General features: G+C 44.6%; 1 protein-coding gene across 2 annotated transcripts in view; it reads right to left on the bottom strand.

Moving 5' to 3' along the window:
• CECR2 (CECR2 histone acetyl-lysine reader) overlaps nt 1-17,327 on the bottom strand; it is a 106,183-nt gene that overhangs the window by 52,969 nt on the left and 35,887 nt on the right. For both annotated transcript variants that reach the window (XM_065829311.2, XM_065829312.2), the window contains exon 2: nt 1,627-1,721. In XM_065829311.2, coding sequence (XP_065685383.2) covers nt 1,627-1,721 — 95 coding nt within the window. The remainder of the gene's footprint in view (nt 1-1,626; nt 1,722-17,327) is intronic.

Genomic DNA, 17,327 nt, shown 5'->3' with positions numbered 1-17,327 from the left:
AACAGCTACGTAAGTACCAACGCAACCTGACTGGGCTGCACAAAACCACAGTTGGGTTACCAGCTCTTCCTTCTGCAATGACATTGCCTCCTCACAGCTTTTGCATCTTGGAGCTAACCAAAGCTGTATTTACACAGGCACAAAGCGGGACGTACACGCAATGCCGAATAACTACACATTGTTGAGCTGCCAGGTGCATCACGTAGCTGCGTGTGAGTGTATACGCATGTGTCCACATGTAACCTTCCCCAGACAACTTGCCAGTGCCCAACGACTCAGCCGTGATTCATCCCTGGATTTTGCTAGTTAAAACAACTGAGAAAAGGGAGGAAACTGAACAGAGCTATTGCTAAGTGGAGATTCTTAGATCTGGAGAGTTTAGGAGAACCTCACAATGTTGAATTTATGACATTTATCAAAGACAAATCTTCCACTGCTTCTACAAGGGTGAGCTGGTTAAGGTGGGCAAAACACTTAAGGCAGTACTTTATGGTGGTTTTGGTATGAAGAAACAAACTTGCTGCATGTTTATAAGCAAGATTATATTGCTGTATGGCTATTTCGATGAAGGAGGTATACACAGTTACAGTCCTTTAACAGTCAAGCTTCTCATCACATCAGTTTCAATCAGCAACAGTAAATGCAGTGCAGCTGCCTCGTTCATGTCCTAATACGTATGCTGAATGTCAGCCCAGCAGTGCAAGAGAACCTGTTTAAGTGGCAGACACATACATTAAAATAAACTACATTGAGCATAATCAGTTAATTAGAAATAGAGCTTTCAATGCGAGGACCTACCAATCTAAGCCTCTGTACAAGAGGGGAATCTTAGGGTGCAGGATTGCTCAACACCTCTCCTAAACAACTTCAAATTATGCCAAGCAGTCTTTGTCTCCACAGTTATGCTTTGCTATTAACATGATTCACAGAAAAACAAATAAAACACACTGCAACAAGCCTTTGTTATAACTGGGAGCACATTTCACTGCGTGAGTGGTGATCCTCCAAAGAATGACGTTTTACAGATGTCTCAGTTTGCGAGGCTAACTTGGTGGACACTAAAAAAGTGTCTCTGGATGTTGAAACATCAGGAGAACATGTCAAATCACTTTCCAGTGTGCTTCAACTGAATGATTCCAATGCTCCTCTTATTTCTAAGCAAATAATTACAACTGTCCCTTTGAACTGTCACAGGATCTTCCATGCAAGTGAGGTGGCTGCAGAGCAGTAAGTTTTATTCTACATGGTACAAGTTTTATTCTACATGGTATACGTGATGATTTAAAGACTTACTGTGATATCACTAATTTGACCAAACAGAATGCAGAGTGTAACACCCGCTGAGGATGTTCACTGTACGCTCTAGTGCTACAGCAGAGCATGAAACAGAATTCGCAGGGTCTCAACAAAAGTTTGCTTAACAGCGAGTCTGTAAAATTAAAAACCTGCAACTCAACCCAAGAAGAGCTGGAATTCCCTTCCACTCGATAGATAAAGCATCTGGCCTGATTGCTGGTGGCTGCCAATCACTGCCATGTCATCACTCTAAAGCTGTGAAACATCCCCATGACCGTGTTAATTAGCTCCCCTTGCAAAGCGCTTAAGCCATAGAGAGAGGTAACTCACGTGATGTCTCTGCGCTGATAGCAACCTTGAAGAAGGCAGGCGATCAGGTCACTGATAAACTCCACATCATCCCTGTGAAGAGCGGCCTCCAGTTCCTATTGAGCAGAAAGGAGAAAAAACAAATTCCAGCCATCAAACTAATTTCTTAACATTTACTGATGGTTGATCAGGACCAAAAAGACCAAAGTAGCCTTAAGTACATGTACGGCAGCAGAGCATTCACTCGGTAAGTCAACCTTCCTCGTAATTAAAAATACTGCTACTACCACCTCTTCATTGCAAGAGTTTATGGGAAGACCTTGAAAGGCTTTTACTGAATGTCACTCTCCAGCCAGAAGACTAATGCTTTTGTCTGGAAACAGAAAAATAGGGTTCTGTGAGGCTCAGATACTACAGCCTAATAAGAAACCCACGATTCCTCCTATGTTCAGCTGACGGGCAGGACTCAAGTGTTTCATCCTCGTGCTTTGCTTTCCACTTGTTGAGGCTGGTGAGTTCATTTAAAAGATGTGCTTTGAACGCGTGGCTCTAAAAGCCACTTACTCAGAGAAGTAGCAGTTTCAGGTGGAGAGCCAGAAATGGCTGAAAGCTAGCGAGAAAATGCCTCAAAGAAAATAAAGCATTTTGGTTATTTTTAAATAATCAAATAATTATTTCTCCTTTTTTTACCTCCAGTAAAAGAGAAAGGATGGAGGGAAGACAGACCTTGTGACCTAAACCCTCAACCCCTGATGTAGAGCTGGAAAGCATCATGGCTTATTTCAGCACAACAGAGTTCACGTAAAGGTGTGACACAGGAATTGATCCATAAAAAAGGATAAACTTCTGAAATGCAGTTATTATGAATTTCATACATGTTGTGAGAAATATCTCTTTTCAGCTAGGAATTTCAGGCTTTGTTTTCAAAATATTACTATGTTAACTACCGTTTTATTTATATGCCAGAAAATCATTCACAGTAAGAAAAATCCACTTCCTATAAGAGTTATCATCAGTAGGATATAACTCTTAACAAGTTGCAATATGGATAAACAATACGGGCATAAGAAGGTATCCTTTTTGGGTTTCAGAGTAAATAATGGATTGAATATAAATTCCTACTTGAATGTTTCTCAACAGACTGTTAACACAAATGGCTAAGCTAATGGCTACAGAATAAAGGTTAATGGCCAGAGAATAAAGGATAAACGTTTTGGCACTTACCCAATAAAGAAGAGAAAGTGCTTTTTTATTAGACCACAGTAACTGCGGTAATAAAATTATTGATAACAGATTGCAGATTAAATGCTGGTTGTAGTTTTTTATTGGAAATGTATTAATGGCATATTTTCATTATCAACACTGCTCTTATTTACCTCTTGTGCCACAGCCAAAGTGCTTCACGAGAGGAAGCCTGACACCTGTCCCACAAAGAATGTATTAAATGCATCTATTGTATGCGGAAACGGCGGCGGGCAGCCAAAGCCTGACACAGCGTGCCTGCCGCAGAGCTAGGAAAAGTCCCAAGTATCTGTGTTCTGCCCGCTAGACGACTACCCTGCTTAATGACAAGTACAAAAACTACAGTTGCTGCTTGCCATCCCTGGGAGAGAGTAATATTTTAGTTTTATAAATAGTAATCATGCTATATAAATAACAATTATCAAGTGAATTCACTTGGAAAGCAGCTAGTATTTTGGAAGTGTTGATTTATTCTATTGGTAAACCGCTTTAATGGACATCTGCCCTCTAACAAAAAGTACACGATGTGTTAGAACGTCCCAGGTATGTTATTGCAGTGAACACGCAGCTTGTGAAAAATGACATGTTAGGATCCAGAATAAAGCAGGGCGGGGGGGAGGGCACAGAATTCTCCAGGTATTGGCCCTGATTCAGCCTCTCCCTCATCCACGTACACTTGTGCACTAAAGCTGTCAGTCAGCAGCCTGCCTCTGCTAGGATGCGACAGCCTTTTGTACGAAGGAATATTTAAATTGCTTCCCGTGAGCCTTTTCAGCCTGCTGTTTAACTAACACTCCTTAAGCAGCGGCCACAACCTGCTCGGATAGCCCCTATCTGCAGCCATTGTTTCCCAGGTCTGAGAGTGACCTTTACATTTTTGGAGCCAACAGGTCACCGCAGGAGCTGGGGGACATTCCTCAGGCACTGGGCAAGGTGCTGTCTCCTAGGCAGGGACCCATGAGTCTTCCCCAAAACACCTGACTGGGGAGTTTCCCCCCTTCTCTTGCTGCCACATCTCTTCCAGACAGCTGCCCCTCATCCCTGATGCCATGGAGGGTGCAGAGCAGATTTGAGAACCTGAGTTGGCTGCAGATGGATCTTGCAGCCATTTACTACAGGCATTGAGCACACAGAGCCACATGGCTGGGTGCAGGGTCCCCGTGCCACTCTGGGTTAAGGATCCTGGCACAAGTCAGGATTAATGAGTGCACACATAGCATGGAGCTAATGAAGCTCCATCATTAGCAGGCGCAAGGCTGTCAGTGCTTCTGTATAAAGGGTTTTGCACCATGCTGCCAAATGTCATGGGTGCTGCCTGTAACCCACTCTGGTCCTCACTAACAGCCACACCCCATGCCAGCACAGTCGTAGTATTACTGTGACTATTAGTCTTGGAAAAAAAGATACTGACATTGTCCTGTAAAGTTTTTGTCTACTTTTTTTCTGTCACCGCTTGCTATAGGGGCAAGAGCAGCGAGAGGCACTTGAAGTTCCCAGGGCTGGGTCCACTTGCTCTGTTTCACTGAATGTCACAGTTTCCTATCCCGACAGATTCTCCAGCTTTCTGCCCCAAAATAGCTAAACCCTGGACTTTTCCCACATGCCCAGGGTGCTGTGGGAATGCCAGGGACTGGGAGGACACAATGCAAATCTTAACATCTCAGGACTGTGATGAAGAGTTAGAATCCTCTCAAGTTTTCACCTAATGCTTCAGCCCACATTTTGCAGGAGGAGAAGGAATAAACTTTGTTTTTCCAGCCCTCCTCTCCAACAAGGGATGGCCAGCCAAGTGGCACAGTGCTGGAGCAGTGTATCTGAGTAGAGGTGACCGAAGTTATGCCAGGGACTCTCAGGAGACAGCAGACACCAAAATCCTGCCCCAGGACCCATCCCCACACTCTTCTGTCCTGGCCAGGGCGAGCGGCAAGCTGCTGGGCTTCTTCCCTGCCACCATCCCCCCCACGCCTCCAACCCTTTTGTTTTTGCCCTTTTCTCTTTGAGCACTGAGCTGTGAGCACAGAAATCTGAACCTTGCCAAAACGCTTTGGGGACGGCAGAGAAAGGAAACAGAAAAGGCAGCAAATCAGCAGAGGAAGGAGGGACACACACACACACACACACACACACATCTCTTCTAGCTAGAGAGAGCAACAGACAGGAGAAAAGCAGGATTCTCCCCCTCTCCAGCTGGCGTCACACCTCATTAGGGAAAAGCCTGTTTAACGTCTTTCCCTCCCCCCAGCCCGGGACTAAATCCCCCTCTGAGTCAGGCAAGGGCTGCCGGGAAGAGGCGGTTGCCAGAGCAAGGGTGACCATCTCGCCCAGGAGGAGTGCTGGCCCAAAGCAGGGTCAGCCTGGGTGGGCAGGAGGGAACCGATCCATCCGTCCCTGCTCCCTGGGACAACAGCTGGCAGGGGTGGACTGGGAGGGCATGGCTGGCTGGCAGGTACAGTTAACCCTTCCAGTGTGCTGCTGGCCAGGGTTTCAGTCCGAAACAAACACTGCTGCTGTGAAGGTGTATCAAGCCCCAGTATCACACCTGTGTTTTGTTGCAACTGCTACTTTGTGCTGCTCTTGACGGCACCCAAGCGCTGTGGCCTCTGTATGTGTGGTGAACCCAGGCCCAGGCTGCCCAAAGTATACTGCTTTTTGGTGTCTGTCCACACTTTTGAGAGGAAAGATGATAGACTCACTGCAAGAAAGACCTGGAGGTGCTGGAGCAAGTTCAGAGAAGGGCGGTGAAGCTGGTGAAGGGTCTGGAGCACAAGCCTGATGAGGAGCAGCTGAGGGAACTGGGGCTGTTTAGCCTGGAGAAAAGGAGGCTGAGGGGAGACCTTATTGCTGTCTACAACTACCTGAAAGGAGGTTGTAGCATGGAGGGTGTTGGTCTCTTCTCCGGAGTAGCAAGTGGTAGGATGAGAGGAAATGGCCTCAAGTTGTGCCAGGGAAGGTTCAGATTGGATATTAGGAAAAAGCTCTTCGTAGAAGAGGTTGTTGGGCACTGGAAGAAGCTGCCCAGCGAAGTGGTTGAGTCACCATCCCTAGAAGTGTTTAAAAGATGCATAGATGAGGTTCTCAGGGACATGATTTAGTGCTAGAGTTAGGTTATGGTTAGACTTGATGATCTTGAGGGTCTCTTCCAAACAAAATAATTCTATGATTCTGTGACTCCCTGGTTAAAAGTGAACAAATGAGACTACAACCATGACAGCACTGACACCACTGTCACCGATATCAGCACACGTTGTGAGAAATGGTGGGGCTGCTGCACACACTGGCTTTCTGAAGTATGGAAAGCAGCCAGTCAGAGCCCAGCTCCTTACAAGCTGTTTGCTCAGAGGGTGGCATCACAAAGTTTGGGGCCCTTGTTTCAGGAGACAGGCTCCTCCCAGGCTGCAGGGAAAGCCCAGCACCTGTGAGAGCCTGGCATGAGCAAGTTGGGTTATGAGACACAGGACTGAAATTCAAAAGGCTCCTCTGTGCTGGACCTGAATCATCTAGACTCATTTAAGTGTTCCTGCTCCAGCAGGGGAATTGGACTAGATGATCTTTTGAGGTCCCTTCCAATCCCTAACATTCTGTGATAACCAAATCTAATGGACATAACCAGTTTAAGCACAGCAAAGCCTTGTCCAAGTTAGCCATCAGTTTAAAAAGCCCCAGTCCATTCAGCTCTATTTCCATACCACTGCTGTTATCAGATTTCCATTGCAATGTTCCCAAGCGACTCAACAGGGTTTAGGAGATCACCAAAAGCTAGCAGTAGGCTCTGCTGAGCCAGCCCCAACCCATGTGCTCAAATTGCGACACTGTCACTGAATTGAGTCAGGACGTTCTTTTCCCCTCACAGATAATTAATGACAACAGGTACCTGGGCAAGAGTTAGGCAAATTCATGCAAAAGAGTATGGTTACCAGGACTGAGCAGGAAGACTGAAATTCACTTGCAGGTCTGAAATGCTTCCAGTGAGCATCATTTACCCCTGTGTTGCCTGAAGCCAGAGTGGGTGCTTCACATCTCCAGTTAGGAGCTGTTTACCCCACTGAAGAGCCAGCCATCCCCTGGCTGCAAGGAGTATGCAGGGACTCTGAGGAACCACTGTTCACCCCAAAACATCCCAGAGAGGAAGGTGTGGCCCCCTCCTTTGAGCCACAGAGCACACCCAGCCCATTCACCAGAAGCAGCAGCAGAAGGTCAACAAAATGGGAAGCGAGACATGGTCCCAAAGCTGAGGTGACAGGATCCAGCTACACCACCTCAGCTTGTTGGTCTGTCAGTGTGCTCAGCTCCTGGGGTGTACTTAGCATGCCCACAAAAAACACAGCCCTGCCCAGCAGCCAGAGTGCCTTCTGCGGCCCAGTGCCACTCTCTCTTGGCTTGAGATTGCTACCATCATATGGAAATAATTTTCAAAATATGAAACCTACAGAGACTGCCCCACTTGGTATGACAAACTGGGAGGGCACTGTAGGGAATTAAGGGTATTCCTAGGGCCCCAATAACATAGAAGCACAAACAACAGTAGGTTTAGATCGCTGCCTTAAAACCAGAAAGAAGTTAGGGTTTGGATCCTGATTGAGTCTCCCAGCCACGTTATCTTAATTTCAGTAGCTTGTTGGAGACATCAGCCATTGCCTGAATCTACAGCCAGATGTGTTTCTCCCAGCTTCCCCACAGTCCTGCATCCTCACTCTGTAAGATGTTCCATGGCCTTACAGCTTCCTTAGCCAAAAGACCTCCCCATCTTCTGTGCTCTGCCTTTGCATCATAGGAAAAGTGAATGTTGAACACCCTCCCTACACACCTGACAGCAGAGACCAAGTCAGCAGCTCTCCTCAAGAAAACGTCATCATCTTATCTCATCCCTTGGGGACCACAAGCTCCAGGGGGAGCCAAGCTGGCCTTCTGCAGCAGCTTCAGGGGTGCGAAGTAAAGAGGTTTAGCGATGCTTGGCAGAACAGCAGTCCCAGCTCTTATCTGAGCCGTCAGACCGGTGTGTGTGAGGGCAAGGGATGAAAAGCAAACACCCAAGGGAGAAAAACTACCCTGTCAGAAGGGGACCATCATTGGGGGGGGGGGAAGGGAGAGCAGCAAAGGTCTTCCTGTTTCCCATTTCTTCAGGTCCCCCCCTTAATGTCTGTCAATGCCTTCTGACATCTCTACCTCCCTCAACTTTCTGCAAGCAGACTTTGAAGACTATTTCAAGCACGTTGTAAATAGGAGCATAATGTTACTCCAGGGCTAAGCAGAGGTGTGAGATGACAGCTTTGTATGAGAGAGATGGTTATAAACAGAAAGCTAGGGAGAATTAGTCGTATTGCCTCCACATTACGGCTGTTTGCAAAGAACAAATCCACGTGCTACCCCCTGCCCAGTGCTGGCAGTGCAATGGGTAACATCAACCATCCTCTCCCTCCAGCACTTTCCACCAGCTATGAGAGCAGAAATACTGAATTCTGCTCAATTTAGCCCAAGTATGTTTGAAAATGCAAACTCTGTGCAACGCTGATGGACATTATGGTCAGGCTAGAATTTTCTAGGCACACTCAGGTTTTGTCTTTCTTTAGCCTATCAGGATGCTTAAAAATCTGGGATGGGCACAAGGCTACTGGTGATCTGAGACCACTGTATTATCTACCCTCTATCCCACATGCCAGAATGGTTGTGTCGTCTTGTTCTCCATTTCTGTTAACCTGCTGCCTGATTTCTCCTTTGGGAGAGGGACCCTCCCCTGTTTGCACAGCATGTTGCCGCTTGCTCTCCAACTGGAATTTTTCACTACTGTGTAATACAAACAAATACGAGCAGGTCACGCTGGATGGCTAAACTGTACTGAAAAGAGATTTCAGACTGATCAATCCAGTCTCCCTCATGTCCCATAGCAGCATACCGGTGCTAATAAAGCTTTCCTCTTCTCCTAGCTCATCTTGCCCTGAGTAAAAAAAAAAACTGCATTGGTCATGAAGTTTATGGATTGTCAGCATCTAAAAGATCTAAAACTGCTGCTCATTCTGTTTCTTTCCCCTGCAAAACACCTTTTCAGATGGACAGGGTACATCTGAAGTTCTGAAGTAGCAAGTGATTAGTTTCTGTTTAATAGTCACACATCAGTACTTTATGCCTCTAGAGCAGCTTTCATCCTAGAGCATCAAAGCATTTAAAGAAAATTCAGTAAAGCCTTGCAGCACCTGTGAAGGAAGGGGAGGCACAAACCCACATGCAGAGCAATTTTACAGATGGAGAAACTAACACAAGCCCCAGCATCCTTACCAGGGGCACACTTCACTCAGCAGCGAGGCTGAGAGAACCCATAAGGCTTGACACTCGATACCACTGCCATCATCTTTCTTTTTCAGCAGCTTTATTAGCAGCCAAAGCATTTGGTGATCATGCTATTTCCCTCCAAAGGATCATTTCTCCCTTTCAAAATAATCCCCTCTTCCTTCAGAGCAGATAATCTACACCATTTACCATAAGCCAGTTACGCTGGCTGAAGGAGAAGCATCGTACTGGGCACTGAACTGGCTTTACATGGGAGAAAGACAGAAATTTCAGGCTCAGCAGAACCAAGTCTCCAGCCTGTGGTTTGCAGACCTCTGGCAGACCCCATGGAAGACTTCTAGAAGGCCTGTGAAGGGCAGTTAAGAAAATCAATCTTAAACACCAGTCTGCTTAAATTTCTAATCAGGGGTTCATGCTTTTACAGGAAAAGTACTAGGGTCATGCCCTTAAAAACAAAACACTAACAAAAAACAAACAGCAAAACAAACCAAAACACCTTAAAGTGGCTGACCACTATTGCCCAAGCCACAAGTTCAACTCCTCTAGCTGAAAATAACCTACAAACACAACAGTATGAGAGGAAACCCAGTCTGCTTGAATTGCATCCTGTCTGCCTCACCCTCAGAAAGATATCATTTATTATCACCTAGAAAGCATATCTCCTGATAACCACACTTGTATCTGATGTATTCAGATTGTTAAATTCCTTATAGTTTGCACTGGTTTATATTTTGGTTGTTGGTGGTTTTGTTTGTTTGTTCTGGTTTGTTGGTGGTTTTGGTTTGGTTTTTTGTTTGTGTTTTTTTCCATTGTTTTTTGTTTGTTTGTTTGTTTTTTTACTGGGGAGACAAAGTGAGGAATGTGGCAGCAGAAAGCTAGAGATTTGTACCATTCTGAAGACACCCGTAATACTGTAAACCTTATACAGTTTTAAACTCTTGTAGTCCTATGCCAGTAGTTTCTTTGCTGGTAGAAACAACCCCAAACTCTTCCTCTCTCTACAAGTACTGGATTTATCATTCCCATTTACAGGCTAAATACTACCAGCAGCTAAAGACTAAATATTTCAGCAACCGTTTTACATTGCGCCTTGATTAAGTGCAGTCACTTCGGTGGGGAACAGCATCAACACGGCTCTACCTGTTCTTGATGTTGTTTCTGGAAACAACATCACCGGGTGAGCTATGGTCCCTCCCCAGACGATTCAGCTGCAGGATAAATAAAGAACAGCTGATCCTGCCGTGTCACCATCTCCTGCGGTAAGAGGCTTCCTGGGTACCTAGTGGGAGTTCTGCTAAGCTTTTAAGCCCATTGGCAACATGGGGAACAGTCTGTAGCTCCAAAGCCAAGAGGCTCGAAGTAATAATCCGATTTCAAAGCTCCTCCTCCTCTCCAGCCAAAGGCAGCGAGGGAGGATGAGATCAGACTGTAGATGCTCTTCATTTTAGGTCTGGCCATTGCACTCATCTGCTCAGCATGAGCACGGGGAAGGGAAAGGATGAGCGCCAAAATCTGGAATGGATTGCTTGGCTAAAGTTTCTGCAAAGATTTCAAGACTTATTAGGAACGTTTTTTTAAGGTATTTTTACCACTCTCAATACATTCAGACTGGCCCATCTAAGCCAACCTCCGCTTATCTAGTTCACACACAGGCCAACACTCCTGGGGGATTTACTCCCTGCCATCATGCACTGCTGATGCAACACGGCATGCAAGCTATGCAGCTGGTTTGCACTCACGCCATGAAACTTCTGTGGCAGTGATGATGCTCTGGCATTTACACCGCTCCCCCCTTACCCTCCAGGATGTTATTAGCTGCCAGTTGATAAGAAAGTCGTGGAAAAACTATCTCCGTGGGCACAGAAATAAACAGAAAGTCCAGATCACCCCTTAAGGGCTCAGGTGACTCCCTCACATCCCTTCTGTCCCTCAAACAAAAATGACAACCTGGCTTTTGAATGGGGCAGGAAAAGTCTCTGGCTCACCCTTGACTGAAAAAGCATGAGGAAACGGCAAAACATATTAAGATTTTTTAAAAAGCTGTAAAGCCTTGCTTTTTTCCTTTAATCTGATCTCCACAGCCAGCCATTCTTCTCCTTGCCATTTTGATGCCACACTCAGTGCAGCCCACAGCCTACCCACCACAAACAAACCCTGGCTGGCCGATAAGGTCCTATTGGCACCAAAACCTCTTCCTTCTCACTCCAGGTCAGACAAAACAAAAGTTACCAAGAGGGTCTGCAGCCACACACAGGTGCCTCACAGTTTTCTACTACTGTGTGTGGACAACATGAATGGTGAGTGAATAGCCCTGCAGTGCTACACTGAAATCCAAGTTCCAGCATTTTTTTCTAATAATTTACCAACAAAGGATTTGCAAAAGTATGAAATAGCTGCCTACCAGTATCAACCCTGATGATGCAGCCAGCCAGCCACTCAGATGTGTGAACTGCCTGTTTGCAACAGGCTTAGTCTCAAGCCTAAGAATAAGTTTTAAAAACATTAATCTACTCCACAGCATAACAGTTTGTAGGAGCATAACCAACAGGTCTTTTTCATACTCTTAGATAACAGTATGCATCACCTTGCTAATATGTCAGATTCTTTGAGTCCAGACATACTTCAATACAGAAATCAATGGCTTCTATACATCTTTTTTTTTAATTAGTATAGGAAACACAGATGCTGCCACCCTAATGAGAGATGTATAGACTAAGAGACAGGCTTGTCAAGGGAAATGGTGTTTCAAGCCTGTCGAATATTGTAATGCTAGTCACAGTTCCTTACACAGCTCTGGCTTCGTAACATATGTCACTGCAGGATCCAATGTCAAAATAAATACAAGAAATTACCTCTTCCAGTATCTACACTCTACCTTCAGGTCTGTCCAAAAAAATCTGTATTTCTTTGGATAAGTGGAAATGCTCCTCAGAGCTTTTAAATTATTGTCGAGGCTCAGAGCTTCCATTCCCAAGTGATAGCTATCTAGCATGTCTTCTCCTGGCTCCAACAGGAATCCCATGCTTCCTTGTCTGTCCTGCTGAAGACACAGATCTGCCCACCTCTGCTGAGACTTCATCTTCCACAGAATGCTGGGAAAACCCAAAGAGGCCCCAAGAGGGTTACCTGGTGACCAACATGGCTGCTCTCGGGGCTGGGAGCAGTCAGGAGATGATCCAGGAGCTCTACGGGAATTACATAGAATCACAGAATGTTAGGGATTGGAAGAGACCTTGAAAGATCATCTAGTCCAATCCCCCCGCCCGGAGCAGAACACCTAGATGAGGTTACACAGCCCAGGCAGGTTTTGAATTCCCGTTCCCTGGCCTGTGGCTGGGGAAAGGCAGAGGGGAGAAGGGTCTGCTCAGAAAAACTATGCAAAAACTGTCAGTCGCAGGATTTTTTTGGCTGTCAAGTAAAGTGTAAAATCTCAGGAGCTGATTCTTGTGACATACTGTGGGTAACTCAGCATTCACACAAGTGTCATTGGTGCAGCTGTCCTGACTAAGGCCCTTTGGCCAGAACCACCACCTCTGCCTGCATCTGGAAGGAGATCAGCTCACATGTGTTTGCCAAGGGAAATGATACAGGCCCCTTCATGTGTTCAGGAGAAGGACACTGTTTTTCACTCCACATCTGGTAATGCTGCTCCATAAAAAAGGTGATGGAGTGCTTGTAGCTCTCCTTCCAGAGCACAGGATGAATATCTTCTTCAACACATACGCCATACAGGAATTGTTCTCTAGCTTAATTTAACATTGTCTTTACAGCCAATAAATTTCCAGATTGCTACAAACAGTTGGCTATTTATACAGTAGTTACATCTGCCAGAAACTGTAAATTATTATTAATGTGAATGATTATTATGTTCATAAATGTTAATGCTAACTACACTCTTATAACACATATTAGAAACAGCATCGTAATTTGAGAGAAGGGCAGTAAAATTATTGCCCAGACACCAAGGAAACCAGGTCTACTGCTGTAATGTTTACCCTACAGACGTTAGTTCAAGTAACTTTTTCTCCTAAATTCTATCATGCCATCCAAAATAACAAAAAGGAAAAAACCCTGGCTTGTTTCACCACATTTTAAAAAACAAAGCAAAGCTGTTACATCTTGTAAACTTAATAGCCAGTTTTGTTTCTGCAATTCAATGCAGAACTGTTAACACTGGATTATCCAAAGATTCACACAAAACGTGTCCCTTGGAAGAAATAGCTGATCTGCTTGAAGTGGGGAAAAAATTACGGTAGCAGATAATTATATAACCAGCTTGTAAAAGTGTTATTAGTAGAGCATGGGATCAGAAAAGCAGCCCTGGCTTTTATTCTCACTTCGTGCATTCAGTGACGAGAGCTAAATCTCTGTCCATCTCTCTTCCTTCCCCCCCACAAATTTAGATAATCTTCAGCCAACCCTGTAAAACTCTTACATTCTTTGAGTAAAAGCAGGGCTGAGGTTAACATACTGCTACTTCTTCTCTAACATTCAGATGCTGTGTTCTACCATGATAACAGAAGAAAACTGGAAAAAAATTTCCTCTGCTGTTCAGATAAGGCAGCTCGAGTACTCAGGGGTAAACTCTAAAGTTCAATATTTTAGTTTGAAAGGACATTTCCAGTCATTGGCTACTGGAATTCAGATCTTCACATCTTGACTAAGTGATAAAATGCAATAAAAAAAGAGCTTTGCCAGCACGTATCTCTTTCAAGGAGGGAATGGGAATGTTGGCCATTCTGTACATTAACTAAGCACAGCAAAAAAAACCACACGTAGACTTTGTTCTCAGTTATCCGCAACTGGATGTCTCAAGAAATCTTTCCTTGGGAGTACAGTTCTGCGCCTCCTTTCTCAGGAATGACAGAGGTGAATCCAAGCAGGAGAAAAATTAAACTGGTGGCAATGGACCTTGAAGGTCTGACAGTGACCTGCAGCACTGAGGTCTTCAAAACCGCTTTCATTTCCCAGAACATAAATTAGATTCCTCACTAGGTATGGCACTGAGGTTAATGGGAGCTTTACAAAGCCTTCTTTGAACATACAGATTATCCTTTTCAAAAAAGACTAATCTTGTGGTTTAAAGTACAGTACTAGGAGCCAGGAAACCTATTCGCAGCTCTGTCAGGCTAGGTGACTTCAGGCAACCCACTTGACTATCTTCTGCTGTTTTTCAATATGCACGAAATAGAGACAAACACCTAAAGCTCTCATGAGGCTCAATATTTGTAAGACAACAAGAAACAGCTGAACTCTTCACAGATCCCTCACAGCAGAAGATAGCAGGCCCTTTTGTACGCAGCCTTCCTCAAACCTCTCCAAACAGTGAGTCCCACAGCAGCAAGGACAGCTGCACTGGGCACTTCATCCAGGCAAGGATCCCAGATTACAACATTATCAATTACATGTTTTTCAGCTGTGAAAGAAATGTCTCATCCTGTCCGCCATTTCTGTCCAAAGGAGGTGCTCAAAAGGAGCAAAACTGAGGAACTAAGAAAAATTCCAGTTTAGGGAAAGCCATGCTGGCTAGGAAATTTTCAAAGAGCAGCCTTCCTCTCTACAGGATCTGGCTTCACTGCAAGAACGTTAAAAACAACTTAAAGACAACAAAATAAAAAAAAAAATAATAAATAATCAAGGATTTCAAAGGTAAAATACAGAAAACTAGCAAAAGTGCAAGATGATGGAGAGCATTCAGTGCTGGGAATGAGGATCACGATTTTCCTTCCAAGAATAAATTAATCCGAGACATCTCCACTGTGAAAACCAATACTAGCTTAGAGTCTCCTCTCAGAAGGTGCATGCCATTTCCCCCAAACTGTTGTAGTTACATACTCTTCATATTTCAGTTTCCACATACTAGCCTCTTTCAAACTTTGAAATAAAATGAGTACAAAACATATGGGTATAAAACAATCCCATGATTTCCAAACCTCCTGAAAAGAGGGCACGTGGAGCCTTACTTGTGCTATGCACTACAACATTTCAAAGCCTCACATCTTTCAAGACTAAGCACAGCTGTTTTCTGCACACCCCAGCATTTTGGTCAATACACTCACATCCTACTGCTGTCCGAAATACCTACTTGCCCCTGAGCACAGGTGCCTCTGAACTGGTCACTCCCAGAGGACTTAATCCCACCATGTTGATGGGCAGTAACATTTCCTGTGACTCAGCCTCACTAATAAAGCTTTGTCAAGGGGAGCTCCAAAGACTGTTTCCCAACTCGTTCACTTCTAGCATGCAGAAATCTCAGGAAGTAATTTTAACTCAGTAACCTTTATGCCACTTCCACTCAGTCGATACAGAAGAAGAAAACACAAACAAAAAAACCTCATAAAGCCACATCTTACTCTGCAGACTACAAAATTTTCTCATTCCAAGGTTACTCATACAGAAGAAAGTTATTGAACCACAGCAATGTAATGTCACTTCCTTTTCCTGCAAAATAAGTGTTGAAAAAATTCCACCTATGCATCTGCTGCAGGTGGCCTTAGTCAACACAAGAGCACAAGGGAACGGCAATCAAGGGACAGCACTCAGGACTATCTCTGTATCAATTTATAGCTGGGGTGCAAAGTCAGGAATTTGCTTTTTCTGCCCATTGATCTGAGAAGGAAGAAGAAAAATCCCCGAATGCCCAGACACATTTTCATGTAAACTGAGGTATTGGAATTATTTTTCAAATAAAAAGTAATTGATTATATTTTCCTAACAGCACTTGCAAAAGAGCTAGAGCAGTTTGATCCATTGCTATTCATTCCTTCAAACACACATGTAGCCCCCCCCGCCACACCCCCGCCTTCAGTCACTCGGTGCTTATTGGCTATATAGAAGGTAGAGCAGCAAGGAGCACTAAAGGATTAATTCTCACAATAGTGAGAAGCAGGAGTCCTGGCTCTTGGGGGTGGTGAGTGGGGGGAGAGGGGAGAAGGACAAACACGTTGGCTGCATCCCTGGTCTTTGGGCTTCCTTGCAGTGATTTCATCTCCTGCCTAAAGCTATCTTAAAAGGAAAGGGTGCCCTGATAACTTAAATGTAAGAAGTGTTATGGGATTTTGTTTTAAACCTGCAAAGGCTTTGGGAAAGGGTTATATGTGAGTTAAATGCAAAGCCATGGCTCAGCAGGGACAGGAATAGCTAAGGCACCAACAGTTCATACTCTGTTTGTTGGGAGCCACGCAGTAGCTGAATAGATTTATGATTCAGATGTTTTAGTGTTGGTTATCACCAATTTGCTCAAACTCTTAGAAAAAACAGAGAGAGAGAAAGATAAAGCTTTTGTCCACCCCTGCCCCAGCCCTCATCCCTCCTTCGCCTGGCAGCAGGGGTTACTGATTGTTTCTGTCCCTTTTTTATCAGAATGGCTCAGAGCCACGCTCCCTACAGAAGTGGATCACACTGCCAATATAATCATAGACATTAGATTCAATAGCTAATCATTTAAGTGCAACATCATTTATTCAGGTGCAGCCTGTGCAAGTATATTAGTAAGATTTGGTTATATAGGAACTTTTAAGTGTGGGTTTTTTTCAACCACAGAGGACACAGAAAGGGCTGACAAAGAGGGACTGGTTTTGTTAACTTTATCTTCAACCTCTGTATAAGCCCAGTAACATATACAAAAGAGGACTTCACGCATCTTTATGGCATTTAACCTCACAAGAACCATGTGGGCTTCTCACAGATAAGCTCAGTGACTTGCTCAAGATCACACAGGAAGCCAAATGCAGAGCACTAAAATCGAGCCTAACAAGTCTCAGACTAGACCTCCGACCATTGCAGCATCAATCCATTTCTAATTTAGTTTAACTGAACTTAACACTCAGCTAACAAATTTATTCCAACCCACTATTGCATGGTGTGGAGCTATACCTTAGAGGAACAGATTCAGACTTTTCTGTGAATCACATCTCTACATGTAAATGAAATTATGCAACCTGAAGGACAGGGTCATCCTCAGCACCTCCACAACTTCAGGGCCTGAAATGCTGCTGACCTTCAAAACCACACTACAGCTAAACTCTCCGGTTGCAGAGGACAGGGGAAGAAGGACACTGATCCTGCTTCACTGCCTCTGCAGAATCATGTATCAGACCAAGGCCCAAAGTCCATACAGGAGCAACTGAGCACAACACCCAATTTTAAAAAATGCTCAGGGCCCATAACAGCCCCTTTTTGTTGAAATTGTACGGGAC

Source organism: Patagioenas fasciata, chromosome 1 (genome assembly GCF_037038585.1).
Source record: "Patagioenas fasciata isolate bPatFas1 chromosome 1, bPatFas1.hap1, whole genome shotgun sequence".
Classification (NCBI taxonomy): Eukaryota; Metazoa; Chordata; class Aves; order Columbiformes; family Columbidae; genus Patagioenas; species Patagioenas fasciata.
Note: the sequence above shows the minus strand (reverse complement) of the source record. Positions and strands in the feature narration are given on the sequence as shown.